Source organism: Haemaphysalis longicornis, unplaced genomic scaffold, assembly GCF_048455015.1.
Source record: "Haemaphysalis longicornis isolate Haplotype H1 unplaced genomic scaffold, Haemaphysalis longicornis Haplotype H1 scaffold_7, whole genome shotgun sequence".
Lineage (NCBI taxonomy): Eukaryota > Metazoa > Arthropoda > Arachnida > Ixodida > Ixodidae > Haemaphysalis > Haemaphysalis longicornis.
The window spans coordinates 27,006,485-27,024,801 of NW_027526422.1; the positions used below are offsets into that span (position 1 = coordinate 27,006,485).

Here is an 18,317-nt window from a genome sequence, read left to right on the forward strand (position 1 = left end):
AAAAAAAAAAAAAAAAACCTCCAGCCCACATTGCACGCCCTTTGAAAGTCCGGCTGTCTCACTACTGGACACTTGTTTGTGACCACGGTGACCTGGCCTGCGGCTAGGCTACATCCTCCCTGTCTTCCATTAACCTATTTGTTCGAAAAGGCTGAAGTGGGCTTTTTTTCTCTCTCTCGAACTATACCGCGCGGAAACGTATCTAGCAGCGTCGCACCTTCAGAGAAGACTTGCGTTTGCGTTTGGTCCCGTCCGGGGTCCTGCCTGTCTGCACGGCGTCCTCGGCAGTCTTGCGGATTGAAGAGGTCCTGGATTTTTCACCCTTCAACAATGACGTGGACGACTTCCGGCTTGGCTTCCGGCTTCCTTGCCTGCTTGCCCCCCTCGGCGCTCTTGTCGTCTTTGGGCATCGAGACTCTGGAGAAGCAGGAGATATCTGGACGTCTGTCTGAGACCTCAACTGAACCGTCTTCTGAGCAGCCTATCTCGCAGGGCCCGCACTTGATGCACGCGCCGCCACTTCGTTTTCCTTCTTCTTCGTAGAGCGAACCGGCGTCCGTGTGCTCGCGATGCGTTTTCGGGGATTCGCCCAAGGATGTACCCAACACAATGGGATAAGAATGAAGCGCCTCAGGTTCCCATTACCAAAGAAAGCTTGCTGGCGAGCAAAAGAGGGGTGTTCTGAAGCGAAGAATCCACATAAGCGGGAAAAGGGGTTGTTTTCCCAATCGAATAATCAGCGTTTGGCGCAGGATTGGCAGCAATTTTGAGTTTTTAAGGCGAAAGCCTGAAGCAGCCCAGTGTGCAAAAAAAGCGCCGCTCTTGTCATTGTCCCACTAAGAAAATGGCCGCCGCTTTTAAATCGTGGAAGAAGGAGGATGAGGAAGGAACGTTTAGTTGAGCGAAATGAGAGATGGTGGTGCCGTTCTCTCGCGCAGAGGACATTTTCAGTCGGGGTGGGCACGCAACCCTGGGCACGCGCAGCCAGCGGCGCTATAGTGAATTAGAATACACTATATCGGCGCCTGGGAGATGATGATGATGATGATGATGATGATGGTGGTGGTGGTGGTGGTGGTGGTAGTGGTAGTGGTGGCGGTGGTAGTCGTGTGGTGTTGATGAAGATGTTTGAGGTTTTATGGCGCAAGGTCGACTAAGGGCAAATAGTGCCAAGGAAAATTTGTTTTATGAGGATGAAGTGATAGTAAATGCAAAACATTTAACTAAAAATATACGTGAAATTACATAAAAGACAATGTAAATGACTGGTGTAAAGCCAAGCAAGCGTGTGTGTTGATCGCTAAAAAGAGTGTAAATGGGCGTAGGCCTTGACTGAAGCCGGTGTCTATCTAGTTGCCCTATCTATCACAGTAGCTTTTTTAAACTTGTTTTTTTCATGCGCAGCTTTTATTATTTTGTGTTAAGTGTTTACATTCACCCTTCTCCATATTAAACTCTAGTTTTTAGACCAGCGGTTGTCCTTGCATTCCACTTCCTTTGTCTTTAAGTTCGCGCTGTTTTCATCAAAGAATAAGCTTATCTCTCCCCTGCCCCGAACCCCCCTCCCTCCCCCCCGCTTATAGGACCGCTGCTCCGTGTAGCGCGCTTGCGAAAGGGGGTGTGGTTTGACCTTTGGCTCTTGAGGTCGAAACTGGTCACACCGTGAGAAGCGCCCGAAGTAGCGTAGTGTAGCTTTCGCTACAAAACGCCAACTCAGGAACAGGACATTTCGTTCCCTGATAGGTGGCTGCCAGTCATGTCACAGTTGATTTGATGGCGCGTAGTGCCCGTTCAAAATAGATATGGCCTAAAGGAAGTTTGGGAGCTGTTGACCTTTAAGCACACTACAATGAATCGTGTGCAATGCACAATTTCCGATATGTGTTTTGGGCCGTGTTATTGCACGTCTGCATTGGTTTAGCAGGAAATTAACAGCTTACTCACAAGGTCAATACTTTGGCATCCCAGGCATACAGGCGGCACGCAAAACGACCGATGGTTGAAAGAATTATAAAGATACAGATCAAAGAATGCGGGGATTGACTTTCAACTTCTCAGGAAAACTTCTTTAAGGAAAGTTGAGTATTTTAGTTGAAAAGACAACTGGGTAAGTTAGGGCCTGGGGGAAAATCACACCAGAGGCCTCCGGAATACCAGACGAGCACTCGCCCCACATGTCGCTGAATCAACCTGACTGAAAGTGGACCTTGTGATTGCGCTGTGTCCTTCGACTTATAAGAGTATACTGGAGACATGCACACGAGTAATTTGAGCGTTGCTAATTGCAGAATGTGCAATTAAATGAACAGCGATGTATTTTGCCGCTGAATGTCTTCTTCGCTTGGCGATGCGAATGTGGGTATGTGCTAAGTCATAGTAATGGAGACGAGGAAAATACACAAAAGGGAAATGGTTACTACAATGAGAAGACACTCTCGGAAATTGTCCACTAATAGTTTCGCAGACCATACATAGGAAGTGCTTATAGTGCTCTCGTAGTTTTTCTTAATTCTTGAAGCAAATGGTTTGAAAGACAAGGGTGCCACAAAATTGCGAAACTCAATTTTATACGCGTTGGCGGTGTGAACGTAAAAGGTTGTTCGCAGCACAAGCAAAGGGCCATATAGCCTAAAAGCAGTGCTCCAAAGTGAGGCAACGCGCAAGCAATTGTTTATGCTGAATATAAATCAATTGGATTCAATGTTATTTTTCTAGAAGATACATTCTGCAAGGGTTCATGTGTTCAAAAGTTAGTATGAATGACTGGGCCCGCAAACCAATACCAAGGCATCACGATTCAACGATACCAAAATGAGATCATAATGCAATGACAAACAAGGAAGGAAGGAAGACGCACACATTTTATGCAATCAAATCATTGAGAAAAAATAGCACAGAAAGGATAAATGCTGACGTACCGCATTGTAAAAACACTATTATTGCGAATATACAATTCGGAAGGTAATCATCCACAAAGACCATGAAATATACGATGAAATAGGGGACGATATGAAACACCGCCATCTGGAGAAAAATAAATTGCGAACGGGAATTTATTGCTCACAAAAAACGATGCAGTTTAGTACTTTTTTGTTAAATTATCAGCCCATTTCGGTTTATTAAGCCTAAATGGGATGCAATGACTGCAGATGATAGTTATTACGGAATTTTGGAGCAAGGTAGGCATCGCTGGTACGTCCGTTGAAAAATTTTATTCTAGGTAATAATAAAGACATATACGTGAAAACTTAGTTAAAGGCTTAATTAAAGACATTACAAAGAGTGAAGAATACGAAAAAAAAATTATGTTACACTCTGATGATACAAAAATACTTTAGAGTGGGGCAAAATATAACGGATACATTTTTTAAAAGTGAAGCTGTTATTGGGCGAGGCTTTCATGGTAGGAAATATGGTAACACTATCGCAGCGATATGGACTGGCATAGCCCAGCGAACAGGAGAGAACCGTTAAGCACACGTGCAGCAAGTTAAAGGAATGCTTGGACGATAAGTTCACATCGGCAAAGTTTTTTAAGCTACCAAATCTTGCAGCAATGGTTAAAATTGACAACATAGGTGAGCTAGAAGAAAACATTATGCATATTTGAGGCAAGACAGTCATACATAAATGGTATTTGTATTACTTAGTTTATTTATAAATACATGGGTGTTGATTTTGCTATAGCAGATAAAAAAAGGAACTCCGCGTAAAAACAAAATCCGCTCGCGCCGCTCATCGTGGCAGGTTCCAAGTTCCGAAGTAACAAAAGGTTGCAGTAGATGGCACAAACAGTGGACACGACACAAATGTATTGACGCGAACGTGAATCGATCTGCTGCCTTTGCGAAATCGTATGAAGATTACGATTAGGGAACGCCAAGCAGCTCCGCTGTTAACGACGGCGTTCGCGACGTTAGGTCAGTGAAGCTGGGTAAATGTGTTCCAATATAAATAATTTTTCCAAGTTATCATTGCGAGTTCTTACCCAAACTATGCCGCAATAGTAAACAACGGAATGAATAGTACGTGGCCAATACGCAGTTTCGCTTTCAGATGCAATAATTGTTGACAGCGAGAGGATTTTATGTTTATTTACTTTTGCAACATCCCGTTCAGCATATTTTTTATCATGTCAAACTACCCTATATTTGTTCGACATTGAAATTTATTTTCGATGTTAATTTGTTCTAATTAAATGAGACCTTGACCAAGCTTGCAATTTAATGAGACTTCTGTAGCATTTAATTGTTACACTTCTTAAATACGGGCCGGGAACAACTATTGTTTGCACATACCCCGAAGTTTACAACTTGATCAATACCTACAATGTCATTGTTGCAAGCGTTAAAAAAGCAGTGGATCGAACATTTTACTCGGGGCATGCCAGTAAATATAGGAAGAAGGCAGGACCTATAATTATCTAAGAATAAGGACTGGCTTTCGTAAATATGATTAAAGAAGAACCAGGGGTTTACTATGGATATTACAAAGATGCGATTTGCATTCTAGAACACCACGGTTAACACAGTCAATGGCATTACCAAACTAAAAAGAGGCATACAGTAAAACACATTGTTTCCAAAATTTTGTAGTATGTGTTCTGTAGTTTTCAGAGTGTTCCTGTTGCGGATGCGGCTGTTCTGTGGACCAGACCACAGTATAATGTGCAGACTCATTTTGTGGACCAGACAACAGCGTAATGTTCAGCTCTATTCTGTGGACCGTATGGAGGTATAATTGAGACCTATTCATCTAAAACGAGCTAAACGATATGAAAACACACTTAGGGGCAGAAATGAAGCGTAGGGTTCACTTAAGAACACATTTTACAATAAAAATCACTTTCAGAAAAAAAAATTCACAGCATATCCACGGGGTGAATGATGATGAGTGGGCGAAGCTCCTGAGGGGAAATCATCGGTAAAACCGTGACTCTTCAGTGAAAGTTCGCCCACTACATCTGTGTCTGAACGTAACGTCTAGAAAGTCTCGCTTAAACCGCGCGTCGGCACCTTGGGGCTGAGCTCGCCTGATGCGTTTTTCAGACGCCTCACGAGCTCTCACTGCATCCGGATCTGCCTGCCGATACGCGCACTTTCTCGCCGCTTTCCGTTCTCTGACGTTTTGGGGATCCTCTTCGCGCCGCAGCCGTGCCGCTTCGCGTACGGCAGGGCCCTCACGCCGTTGCCGTGACGCTTGGGCCTCTCGTTCTCGAACGCTGGGGTCTTGGCGGCGTCGTCGCGCAGCCAGACGACAGGCTTCGGCCTCCCGCTCTCGTACGGCAGGATCTTGGCGGCGGCGTCGCGCAGCTTCACGGAGCGCTTCTGCCTCGCGGGCTCGCACATCTGCAGCCTTATCCATCGGGCGACTCCGAGCGCGCGCCAACAGCGAACGGATTTTATTACAACGCTCCCCGCCATCTAGTAAACAATCCAAGAACTAAACTAGAGGTAGCCACGCCATCTAGTAAACAATCCAAGCGCATCTTTTCATCATGTACAAGTACCGCCATCTAGTGAACAATCCAAGAACTAAACTAGAGGTAGCCACGCCATCTAGTAAACAATCCAAGAACTAAACTAGAGGTGGCTACATACATACGTGGAGGGTGGACAAACCCACGCCCTAAGGAGCTTCGCCCCTAAAAAAACTTGTGAAACGTCGTTAGCGTCAAAAATCCGACACTCTACCCCTGCACCAGGAAAGGCGACGAGCGGTGCAGTAGTAGTTGCTCAAAGCGGAACTCCTTGTGGTCTGGCCCGCAGAATAAACCTGAAAAGTATTTTCTGTTGTCTGGTCTACGCCATGCGTTCGGTCAACCTGCCTTTCGAAAACGGAAGTGAGATTATGACAGAATATTTTTGGCCTCAAGAATTGAAGTCTAAAAACTTTCCCTATCGGCGAAGCTGACACCAGTGTACAAGTGTTATATTTGTGGCCACCTTTATATAGCATCGCCCGCACCATCGCCCACCTGAAGTCTTCTTGACGTAAAGTGATATAACATAATATAACTGAATATAACGTAATACAACCTAATATGACGCTGCGGAACGACCTACCGAAATACTTCCTGATATATTAAAGCAAGCCCGTGGCCCACTTTTGGGAAGACCAGAAGCTTTTGCTCCTGCTGGAGCATTTATCGTCCTCTTCTTAATTGTTCTAAAGGAACAGTACCGTGCGCTTGTGAGTGAACTAAACAAAATGTTTTCCCAGGTGCCACTAAGGCCAGGGAGCAGGCTACGGACGTTGCCGCTGCCGACACATCAGCACCTGAAGTAGCTGCTGCAGAGGAATTCACTCCTGCTAGAATACATTCTCCCTGAAGCCCACAACTGAAACCGTCAACCATGGTGCACTAGCAAAAAAGGGCCCATCTCCCCGCGAGGGGGACTCGAGTAAATGCGTCGCATAGGGGGTGGGTGTATTGCGTTAACGTTTAGTGTTTGGGGAGTCGGTGGTAGTGAATGCGTTGTATCAGCAGCTTCTTGACGTAGTTTGAATGAGTCAAGGATATAATGCGCGTTCGTAGCCTTTCATTCTGTGTCGGTTTTGTGGCGATGTGGGTAGAGCACCATGTACCTTGCGTTCCGCCCGCAGCGTCGTGGGATCGAAACCAGGCGCCGGTAAGTATTATTTTTTTATATAGTGTAGGGGGAGGGGTGCAGACCTGTTGTTGAGAGCGAGGAGGGTAGCTTGATGCGGGAGAGGAGGAGTGGGGGAGAGGGTGCACCTGGAACGGCTGTTGCGGACGCCGAAGCACGCCGACAACGCCGGGTGACATCGTGAGTTAAGAAATGCTCTGCATTTAAAACGTTTTTGTAAAGTGTCCACGCGTGAAACATGCCCTCAACAGACCATAACAGCGTTCTTGAAAAAGTATTCACGTTGATGGTGCCTAAACCGATCTAAACCATATACCACATACAGCAGAGCCTCTGGTAGGATGTAGCACACATTGTTTTAACTCGCTATTGCTGTACAAGCGCTACATTTACGACACTCGGGAACACTGCTGCACGAACTGATACCATATCCATAGAATGCAAAGCACGCCGCAAATCAACTATGATACTGTGAAGTAAAGAAGGCAGTCAAGACTGCAAGGCATACGAGTTACGTCTGCGCTACCGCGCATTAAAGCAACGCAGACTGCACCTACTCTAATTACATTTCCCCATTTCACAACAGCCTCATTTCGCTATCCCCGTCACAGTAGCAGACCCATGTAAACTCGTCTACATATTAAAGTCTTCATAGGGCGGATGTATCACTCTGTTCCCTCAAGAGCCACACATCTACAACCTTCAGGTCCTCACTACATGCTTCCCTGCCAGCGCCCTTACCCGATTTTGTTAACGAGGCAAACAAGCCTCGTCAAGTCAAGCGTGGTGTTTATGAAAAAGTCACAAAGCACCGCCTGGTTGAAACTGACGTAAGTTGGGTAAACCCATTTATTATATTAGGCGAAGACCGGAAATGTGCATGCGGGCCCCACAAACTGTGCGTGCAAGTGGTCATCAGAAAAGGTGGCATTTGCGCAGCGGGTTTAGCGATGTCTCTGCTTGGCAGCCGAAGGTGTCTGAGAAGCGCTGCACGTGACGTAGAGTAGCGGAGCAAGGGTCCACGTCAGCCGAGCGGGTGATGCGTGGCGCCGCGCACCTGGCAAGGCACCAGGACAGGAAGAACGTCTCGGTGGCCGAGTAGCTGCCCAGTCCCTGACGGTTTGTGCTGCTCTCCTGAAGAATCGCCTCGAAAGCGTCCAACAGGACTTCCAGGGAGATGGCCTCGAGCATGACGTCGTCGCGTGGCGTAATGGACATCGTGCGGGTGTCCTTGGTGAAGCAACGGCGAGACTCGTTTAAAAGTTCCCTCGCAGCTTTGTGCTTTGCGTAGTGGTCCAGCACGATCTCGGCAGACGCCCGCGCAAGGATGCCTCCGAGCGTGGCGTACTTGATGGCCTCTGACATGCCTGCCCCGTAAATAGGAAAAGTGAGGGCGAACGGCAAGAGGACAAAGTTCTGGGAGTTCTTCAATGTTACGGAGAATTCACTGTGCATGATGCGTTTGACGATACTATCAGTGGTGGTGTGCATGTCTGCCTGGTAACGAAACCGGGAAAGGTTCCGCCAGTTGCGCGCGAAGGATGCCGTCATGTCCGGGTACCCAAGCAACGGCGGCTGCAAGTTGCCTTCTCTGGCATAGTCGAAAGATTTGAATACGTCCTTCACGAGCGCCCATTCGGCTATCATGGCCGTGGAGAACGTCTCGTTGGCTATTAGACGTAGTGTGAACGCCTTTTTCAGAGCGTAGACAATATTTGCGACATCGGTGCGCTCGCGTGAGGAGTAGACCTGCGTGCTGTATGGCGCAAATATCGCGTCTCCCACCATGGCGTAGGCAAGCCCGAGACAGAACTGTGAGCGAGCGATGCCATTGTCGCTGTTTATGCCGATGCTTACCGTAAGCACTGCACGGCTAGCGAAGGCGGAAACGTACTTCACGGCGCACCACGAAATGTAGAGGTGCAGGACGTTCATGCCGTACTCTTTCCAGAGCTCAGCAAATTCGTCCACTAGCGATGACCTGGCCGAGGTGAACCGGAGCTCTCCCGTCACGTTCCGCCTAGCCAGGACCTTGGCCCAATTCTCTCCAGCCGGAAATATGCTATTCAGTTCATTCAACTCCCAACTCTTGCGTTTGGGCACCAGGGCGTCCCTGAAGCGTTTCGCCATGAGCAGCTCGGCGTCCTGAACATCACTGAACGTCACGTTCCCGACGTCTTGGCCGGAGAACTGTTGCACGAGCGCGTCGAAGTGCTTCTTTTTGTCCGACTCGCTCACTATGTGCGACCCGGCACTCGCAATGTAAAAGAAGGAGTCAGCGGGCTCGACGGCCAAAGTCGTCAGAAGTTCGGATTTTGTGACTTTGAAGTCGAGCAGCGCAGGCCACCCGAGCTCGAAGGCAAGGAACGTCACCGTTTCCAGCACATCCGGTCGTTCAGGTAACACTGGCCACAGCACACCGGCCTCCTCCAGGTACGCCTTGACGGTCGACATTTCGCTCGCTTCGTCGCTGTCCTGGGGCACGTAGCAGGATCTGAACAAGGCTGCGCTCTGCTGAACGGCGTTCTGGTTCACCGGAGTATCCTTGGCTCCTGCGACGAGCTGCTCCGTCGTCGCGAGTGCCCTGCGGAACACGTCCTGGCGCACGGAAAGCTCGTGTTTGCTGCGCCAGCCGTCGCAAACGAAGTGTCCGAAGCTGTCGCATGGGTTTATGGACGCGTTCACGGACTGCGCGAGAAGCTCAGCGAACCGCGTGCACGTGGGCGAGGCGCAGCGTTCCGGGCCGTGAGAAGCCTGGAAGAGGACGAAGAGGAGCGCGATAGCGATGGTGACGGCCAGAGAGAGCACCGCCAGCGGCCACAGTTGGCTCTGGGCTTCCGGCACGATCGAGTTTGGGACGTCAATGACGAAGTCTTGATTTGCCTGCAGAAAGAACCAGCATCCCTTGAGTCTCATGCGGCGACGGTGCAACTTAGGCCTAAATTGTAGCTTTATTCTACATATTAAGGCTAAAATAGTAAACACTGGCTCGCGTCCGTTGTAATAATTCTTTAATTGGCGCACAACACTGTGCTGGGAGCACGATGTGTTACGAATGAAAGCTAATTGGAAAAATGGTTAGAAATAAGACAAGTGCTCGAGCACATAACCATCGTCACTCGCAGATTGGGAAACTGCCAACATAGAATACGTATGCGCAATTTTGGCCTCTTCACGAGCAGACTACTCATATCCAACGAAACTGCTCCGTTTCATTGTCGCATGATCACGCTCCCGAGCATCAGGGCATTATGAAGGTGAACTCCGTCGTCTCGTGGATCTTATCTGGCATTTCCTGGCTTCCTTATTTACTTCTCATCAGTGTTTTCGCTGGTGGATAATTTGATGCTGGATATTGCGCCTGCAAATGTCTTCCTAATACTGCTTTTGCGTGTCGAGGTGCAGCCAACCTTGAAAAAATCGGTGTAAGCTTAGTCGTTGTGAGTACGGTTTCCCACAATGCGTGTTGCGCAGTGAAGCATGACCATCTGCCTAGGGGGTATGATTACAGAAAAGGGCTCTGCTATCAGAAGTGCACTGGAACAAATTATATATCAACACTTAGCCACTAAGAGGACTCTACCATTATGCCTAGGTTCATTTACTTGTCGTAATTAGTTCACAGTAAATTTGTAAGCGTTCCAGTATTACTGTCTGCTGTCATGGCATAGCCATCTACGCAGGAAGTACGGTTACAGAAAACGGCTGTAACTGTTCTTTTACCTCAATTATTCGGAAACAAATTATATGACATTATCCAATAACAGGATTCTACCAGTACGCACAAAGAAGAATCCGAAGCTAAAAGGAATATCCGTAAAAACAACCCACAGCTGCGCTGTTTCAGCACATTTGACACTGAATGCGTCTGGTTTTAAAGTTTTGTTAATGTTGGTGTTAACAATTACGTTATTGTTGTGACATGACAATCTTTCGAATAAAAATCTGCTTGCTCGTCTTCATTGCCCCTTGAAGACAGGCATCTTCAGTACACTTCCCAACAGTTAAATCTGGGTGCCTATTGTCAATTCCTTCACTGCTCTACGCTCTGTGCGTTAGTACGCGGCCACCATGATGGTCGCAATGAGTTCTCGAACGTCGTGGCGTACCAACGCTCGAGCGAGAAATTTCCAAAGCGATGCTTATTATGCATTTACTGGTTGCGTCGAGCGCCCGAGCAAAACGCACTGCAGAAAAGCCAACTTTAAACACACTGGAGAAAAACGATGACGATGTGGAATACGTTCTAGACACTGCAGGAAAGCCGACTTAAAACAGTGCAGGGAAGCTATGATGCTGATGAAGTACATTCCCAAAGCAGGGTTCGACTTTGGGTTTGGACTTCGGTGGTGTAGGGTTGGACGCTGGCTTTGGATGTCGGCGGTTTGGAATTTTGGCTTTCGGTGAGGGAATTAAGGACTTTGGCTTTCACTAAGGTTGCATGGAAGAAAGCTTCGCGTTTTAACCGCCTCTCTCTAATAAAAGGGCTTCGTCTTCTTTTATTTGGGGACTATGATTGCGCGTTGTAAGTTATTGTTAAAACGAGTTAGTAGTGGTGAACCTGGTATGAATAGTACCTGGTCCGGCTTGGGAACGCTGGACTTGACTTCGCCTTTTGTGGCGCTTGGCCTTGCTCCCACTGACCCTGCAGGAGTGGCTTCTGCCGTTGTCGGGGCTTTCAGCGGAGGGACGTCGACGGGGTGCGCCGCTGACTCCGCCACGGGCTGCTTCTGGGCGTTGTCTTGAGTCTAAATCAGTAAGACAGCATCGGGTGCCTCCTTGCAAACACTGTCTACGCAAAGAACTTCAGAGTTCAAAGACGAACGTCACCTGCTGCTATTGAAAATCCAGTAGGAAATCTTTTGCTCTGTATTGGGCGTCGACCAGAAGTGCTATGAGTTTCTGATTGCATCCTTCGAGGTACTTCACAAATTAGCATGGAGATTTCGACAAAACACGTTTCTCACTCTACGTTGAGAACAAACCGATAAGTGAAATCCCTGTGGTGGCACGAAAGCAATCATAGCGAACGGATGGTTCAAATAGCATTGACGATTACCATAGTCCATAATGCGATATTTGTGCACAGTGCGATCTGCCGTCTGCAGTCTTCTCAGTCGCGGCGCATATTTGTTTCGTCTCGGGAAGTGATCACTTGATCTGCGAACACACGGCGGCTCGCGCAACTGTGCCGATATCTCGCCGCGCGTCGCCGCGACCGAGCATGTAGTTGAAATCGTGTTGGACCTCCCTGCGCGATATGCCACGAACAGGGGAGGAGCGTCTGGTGAAAGTGTGAAGGGGCGGCATCTCCTAAGTGGTGACGCATGGCAAAAGTGTGAGGGATAGGCAGAGAGAGGTAACGCCAACGCAGCGTATATGCCGCCTTCCTCTCACACTTTGGCCAACGTTCCGACGAGCGTCTCGGGCGGGCTCAGCGTACTCCACTCCCCTCACACTTTAGCAACACTTTCCTCCGACGTTTCCTTTATCTTCGCTCGCTGGGTTACAATGCCGTCTTCCGCCACCACAAAACCACAGTAGTGGCCGCCAAAGTGCTGCGGATTAATAACAAACATTTCTAGGGATACTCTGCACACGGACGGCTTAGGACGCGCCAAGCACAACTTTGGTGCTCCGCAGGAAAGCGGGGGCCTGTAATCTGCCCGCAGCACAACGTGTGGCCACCAAGGTAGACCGACAAGCGGTGAATACAGCCGATGCCGTGGACTGAGCGCACGCACTGCGCATCAACACTCTATGTTCTTCAGCGGTCAACACTGATGCTGCTGAAACACACGCTCAAGGTACGGCGCAATTGCAAGTGCTCGTGCAACGACGCGTAGTCCCGCAAATGTGAACTCACGTCGCTTCTTTTCGACCCTTACCCTAAATGCGGCGGTTGTCATTTATAATCGTTAGACGCATACCAATTTCTCATTTTAATTATAGTAACTTCACACTCCTTGGGGCCGTACTTGCGTTTTGTTTTATTTGTTCCCACGACACATTTGTGCTAAATGTCTTCGGCATGTATGGATCGTGGCGCCAGCAGGAAATTCGCTGGTCCAATTTCCTTTGGCTTCGCTAGGTCTCTTCCTCAGAAAACGACGCGAAAAAATTTGCACCATGAAGCAATACGACTACAGGGATTGCCAAGGTTGAATTCGCACATTTATAATAATTTGAAGCCAAGTTTCATATAAGACATTTTGGTGCGAAATCCAGCCGAAATAGCACAAAAATTTGTGCCGAGCCGCACTGATACCGGGCGTCAATATTTTTTACTTCGTGGCGGCCGGACTTCCTGTAGGCGAAATCCATTTTTACGATGTTCCTAAATTTTCAGGTAAGTGTAATGAATTTTAGCACAACCGAACTACGCCTTAAGTGTATGAATGCGGACGAACGAGCAGTTTGCCTAAAAAGGTTTTGAGGGCTCTCATTGCATGTTGCGATGGCCCGCATATCACGAGCTAAAATTTTCCACACCCTTTTAATTAAAGGTCAGCGAACCACTTTTTTAAGCCCGGACGGAAACCCGAGAACATTCATGGTTGACAAATACTGCCTTAACATGTTAAATATCCGGAAGTAGCTACGACCAGGTGCTGTTTCAACACTTCAAACCTACCGTTATTATACCATCCGCTTGTCGGGCAGCAGTAACCAACAAAAAAAAAATCTCAAGCCCACACTGCACGCCCTATGAAAGTCCGGCTGTCTCACTACTGAACACCTGTTTGTGACCTCGGCGACCTGGCCTGCGGCTAGGCTACATCCTGCCTGTCTTCCATTAGCCTATTTGTTCGAAAAAGTGAGGTGGCATCGGTCACTTTTCTCTCTCTCTCTCTCGTATTATACCGCGCGGAAGCGTATCGAGCAGCGTCTCACCTTGAGAGAAGCCTTGCGTTTGCGTTTGGTCCCGTCCTCGGCCGTCTTGCGGATCGAAGAGGTCCTGGATTTTTCTCCCCTCGACAATGACGTGGACGACCTCCGGCCCTGCTTCCTTGCCTGCTTTCCCGCCTCGGCGCTCTTCTCGTCTTTGGGCATGGAGACTGTGCAGGGGGAGGAGATATCTGGACGTCTGTCTGAGACCTCAACTGAACCGTCTTCTGAGCAGCCGATCACGCAGGGCACGCACTTGATGCACGCGCCGCCACTTCGTTTTCTTTCTTCTTCGTAGAGCGAACCGGCGTCGGAGTGCTTGCGACACGTTTTCGGATATTCGCCCAATGATGTATCTAACACAATGAGATAAAAATAAAGCGCCCCGGGTTCCCATTACCAAAGAAAGCTTCGTTTCATCTAGCAAAAACTACGACCCGATGCGAAAGGGTGGCGAGCACAGGAGGGGTCTTCTGAAGCGAAGCATCCACATAAGCGGGAAAAGGGGTTGTTTTCTCAAGCGAAGAATGAGCATTACACGCACGATTGGGAGCAATTTTGAGTTTTTAAGGCGAAAGCCTGAAGCGCCCCAATTTGCGAAAAACCGCAGTTGTTGTTATTGTATTTGTCCCACTGAGAAAATTGCCGCCGCTTCAAATTGTGAAATAAGAAGGATGAGGAAAGAACGATTAGTAGAGCGAAGCAAAACAGGATTGGCATTAACGGACGAATGTCTGTTTTGTAATCAACTTGAATAATTAGAACATTATTTGTTTGAATGTCGCCCTTTCACAGAGCAAAAAAAAAAAAAAACGTAACCTTACGGTCCCATTCGAACTCCATAGACTTGAACTAAAAACTTCAGTTCTTCTTTCATTCGGTGCTAGCTGCCGTGGCAAAGCAAGCATATAAATTTGCTTCCTTCATCACGAATTCATCAGGGCTACCAAGGCTCATATGCTAGCAGATTTGTAGAATCATTTATCTGGCTCCGCCCATAAGGAGTGTAGCGTTTTATCATTAATTTCCAATTCTAAAGAACACTTTTTGAATTATTATACAAACCTCAAGCCTTTGCCAATCCCCCTCAGTGGGTACGTGCCATTACGAAATGGAGAAGAAGGATAAATGAGAGATGATTGGCCGATCCCCTGATTGGGTATGAGTCATACCTAAAGGCGCAACAACAACAACAACAACAGATGATGGTGCCGTTTACTTACGCAGAAGATATTTTCAGTCCAGGACACCCTGGGCACGCGCAGCTAGCTGAGCCCGTGAGACCAGCTGAAGCTGATTCTCCAAGTGAGAGCTGGCCAGCTGGCCTTCCGACTGTTCTTGGGAAGGGGTTGGGAGAGAAGGCAAATTTGCGGTGAGAGACTACTCCTAAATCATATGGCACATGCTATGACTGATAGCATGTGCAAATTAATTGGAAATACAAGGTTGTCAAGGGTCCCTAAGCCATATATTCTTAGCAAATGGGAATACGAAAGCGCTTTTCTTAGGGAGCGATGGAGGGAGGGGTGCGAGGTGGCCGTTCGACAAGTCTTGTACCGATGTCGACACTCTGCCCACAAGCTCGACGTTGGACTCACTGGAGCTGCTGGTTGCAGAATCACAATCAATGTTGCTGCGACCCTGTTAAAGAGCAAGATAGTCCTCAAGGGAAGGAATTGTCTTCTATGTCATCAGCATACAGTTCCGGATATTTGGTAGAAACCGATCCACTCTATTTTTTAGTTTCAATCAATCAATCAATCAATCAATCAATCAATCAATCAATCAATCAATCAATCAATCAATCAATCAATTAATTAATCAAATAATTAATTAATTATCCGATCAATCTATTAATTAATTATTATTATTATTTCGTCATTCGCGTTCCCAGCAACAGTCAAAACAGACGCGCAAGACATGATGTACATATCTCACAAAAGTAATAATACACACACACACACACACACACACACACACACACACACACACACACACACACACACACACACACACACACACACACACACGCGCGCGCGCGCACGCACGCACGCACGCACGCCGAGCGCGCTAGGAGAACCAGCAGCGGATAGAGAACATTTACACATACAGGGGAGACCTGACAATCAACCGCCGTGGTGGCTCAGTGGCTATGGCGCTGCGCTGCTGATCCCAAGGACGCGGGTTCGATTCCCGGTCTCGGTGGCCGCTTTTCTGATGGAGGCGAAAAGCGAAAACGCCCGTGTGTTCGAGATTTCGGCGCCCGTCAAAAATGCCCAGGTGGTCAAAATTAATCCGGAGCCCTGCACTACAGCGCGCCTCATCGCCTGTGTAGCGCCGTCGCGGTAAACCCCCCTAATCAATCAATCACCTGAAAATCGAAAAAGCAACAAGGAAAAAGAAGAACCAAACGATGGCTTTGGTCCTGTTTCATTCATACTGAGGTGTAGCATCGATGTCAGTCATAGATCATGAAGACAAGGCTATAAAAAATTATAATAGCAGCGGCTCTTTTAGTACACAAGCCAGAAACAAGTGATGCCAGCTGACACGGCCTATTTGCGTCCCGTCGCATGCTGATCAGAATAGTTTTGCTTCCCTGATTAAGAACGTTCTTGGGGCATGCTCGTTGCTTTTCTTTAACCCACCTCAGGTCTCTTGTCTTTCAATGTTAATAAAACAAAACTTTACCGACGCGTGCATCATGACTCCTGAAACGCTGCCCCTTTCTTCTGTAGAAAGCTACCGGTGCAGAGCACGAAATCTTGGAATCTGGCTCGGAACTTGGCCTTGGTCATAATCATCATGCTATCCGCAGCTTTCCTCGTCTGGGCCTCCGCGCATGGTTTCTCCCGTGGTACGTAAAATTCGTATGCAAAGCTCACATTAGGGCGTCTCCTGGGAGCATGAGCTCTTGACTTGACTGCTAAATAAAGTCGTCACTCCGTATAAATACTGCTCAATACGTGCCAACCATCGAAGCAATGAATTTAACTTGTCGTCCATAGGCACTGAAGGAACATAACGTAGCTCGCATTTCTGTGTAGTGAAAGCGAATATCAAATGCCGCTGAAAAATATACAATCAGTTCATTAGGGGAATCGAATTTTCGAATAATTTGTATGTTGTATGTGCGCAGGAAGGAAGTTTACTTCTACGAGTAGTAGTAGAAATCTTTATTATGGAGGCAGATTATTTAGGTCTCGGAGGGTGGTGCCCTTAGTTTAGGGCACCATTTGCTGCTGTGATCCGTCTTGCCCGGTGGATCAGTTAGCGCTGGCCGTCCAAGGCTGAGCTGGAAAGAGTGGCTTCCCATCCGGAAAAGGAGGGGCCAGGTATAGGTAATTGGGTCGGAGATTCGGGGCATTCCCATGTAGGTTGATACAGGCCTGGGTGTCCTCCGCAGGATGGGCATCTGTTGGGTACATGGTAGGGTAGAATGTGTGCCGGATCGAGAGGCTAGGAAACGTGTTAGTCTGTAGCTGGCGCCATGCAGCAGCTTCCTCACGGGTGAGTTGCGCGTGTGGCGGAGGAAGTGTCCCACAGGAGAGGCTGTAGTGTTGTAGTATATGTGTAGTTATCAGGCAAAATATCTACGTGGTCACATGTCGGGTTTTGTGTTTCCCATGAGATAACTTGGTGCACTGTGCCCTCTACGTTCATCGGATATAGAGGACCCCCTTCTTACCCGTGATCTACCGCTGTGATTGTTTTCGCACTGCCTAAGCTGATAATTCTCATTTCAATTTTTCTTGCGTTCCCACGTTTTGTTACCACCTGAATGTTGACAATTTCGACTGACACTCGAAAAAACGATGACAATGCGTATACGCATCGCCGGACTTCTCTTGCTTGCAGCGGATGTTACCCTGTAAATCAGCACTATCTTGGCAATCTTTGGCCGCATTCAAGATTGTTCAAATTACCAGTCGACTAGTAGCAGTAGCAGCTAGCAGTAGACCAGTAGCTGTTGAACAGTGTTTCTCTTATGCTTCCTGAGCCACCAAGGCTGCTATAAGCAATGTTCTCACCAGAAATTTAATATAATTGCAACCGAGGGGCTCATTGAAAGAACACAGACATGTAAGCCAGAAGTTAAGAGCATCAAGGAATGCATAAGTTAGGCGGTGGTATATCTTTAAGCCACGCTTTTTGGAATCCCGTTGCCATTTTTCAACGCTAGGGCAGCCACAGCTGCTTTAGCGATGTTACTCACCTAGGCTAGAACAGCGTGACCTGTATGTCACCCGCTGGGCTAATTCGCGGCTTTTGTGATAATAAATCGTCGTCTTCAGCGAAAAGATGGCGCGTGTCCTTGTAGTGTTCCGAAAAGTTGGCAATAGCTTATTTATTTGAATAATGACCTTATACTACCGTATCATCATGTGTGGGGTGTAACTTCTGTCGCCGAATAACAACTAACAGTGGTCAGACAGACATTGAATTCATTGTCGCTTCTTTTTACATGTCGCCGGACCTAGTTCGAGTTAGCTCTGATGTGATTTCTGCCATTATTTCCTTGGCGCTGAAACTGACGGTACTTCTTATAGTCGTCCCTCAGTATTTGTAAAGTTTTTGCCTAACTTCGAATAAAAACCGGCGCAAATTTTCTACAAGCGTTAGTTCCACTTGCCGCAAAAGCTGGTTTGTTTAAAACATTAAGCTGGTGTTGTCGTCATCTGCGCAAGCAGATGCAGCAGAAGAAATGCTATAAATTTTCGACAAAAATACACTGTTCTACACAATCTTTTCGCCGATGATAACAATTTTGTCGCTTGCCTATTCCTTGAAAAATGGTGCCGCATAGCAGGTTTATAG

The 18,317-nt window shown here is 47.6% G+C and overlaps 1 protein-coding gene across 1 annotated transcript; it reads right to left on the reverse strand.

Annotated features, from left to right (window-relative positions):
- Positions 1 to 7,485: 7,485 nt before the first annotated feature.
- LOC144147381 (neprilysin-1-like) lies at positions 7,486 to 13,836 on the reverse strand. The gene is made up of 3 exons (XM_077679503.1): positions 13,506 to 13,836; positions 11,189 to 11,359; positions 7,486 to 9,494 (listed from the first exon to the last, which is right to left on the reverse strand). Exons 1-3 carry the CDS (start codon positions 13,662 to 13,664, stop codon positions 7,527 to 7,529), a joined length of 2,298 nt encoding a protein of 765 aa, XP_077535629.1. The 5' UTR covers positions 13,665 to 13,836; the 3' UTR covers positions 7,486 to 7,526.
- Between the last annotated feature and the right edge of the window lie 4,481 nt (positions 13,837 to 18,317).

Bases quoted from the DNA above. Each gene is read 5' to 3' on its own strand.
- LOC144147381 (XM_077679503.1), bottom strand. From the start codon at position 13,664: ATGCCCAAAGACGAGAAGAGCGCCGAGGCGGGAAAGCAGGCAAGGAAG. The intron at 11,360-13,505 runs GTGAGACGCTGC...TTACTGATTTAG, and splicing joins AACGCAAGGCTTCTCTCAAG to ACTCAAGACAACGCCCAGAA. The intron at 9,495-11,188 runs GTACTATTCATA...TTCTTTCTGCAG, and splicing joins GCGTTCCCAAGCCGGACCAG to GCAAATCAAGACTTCGTCAT.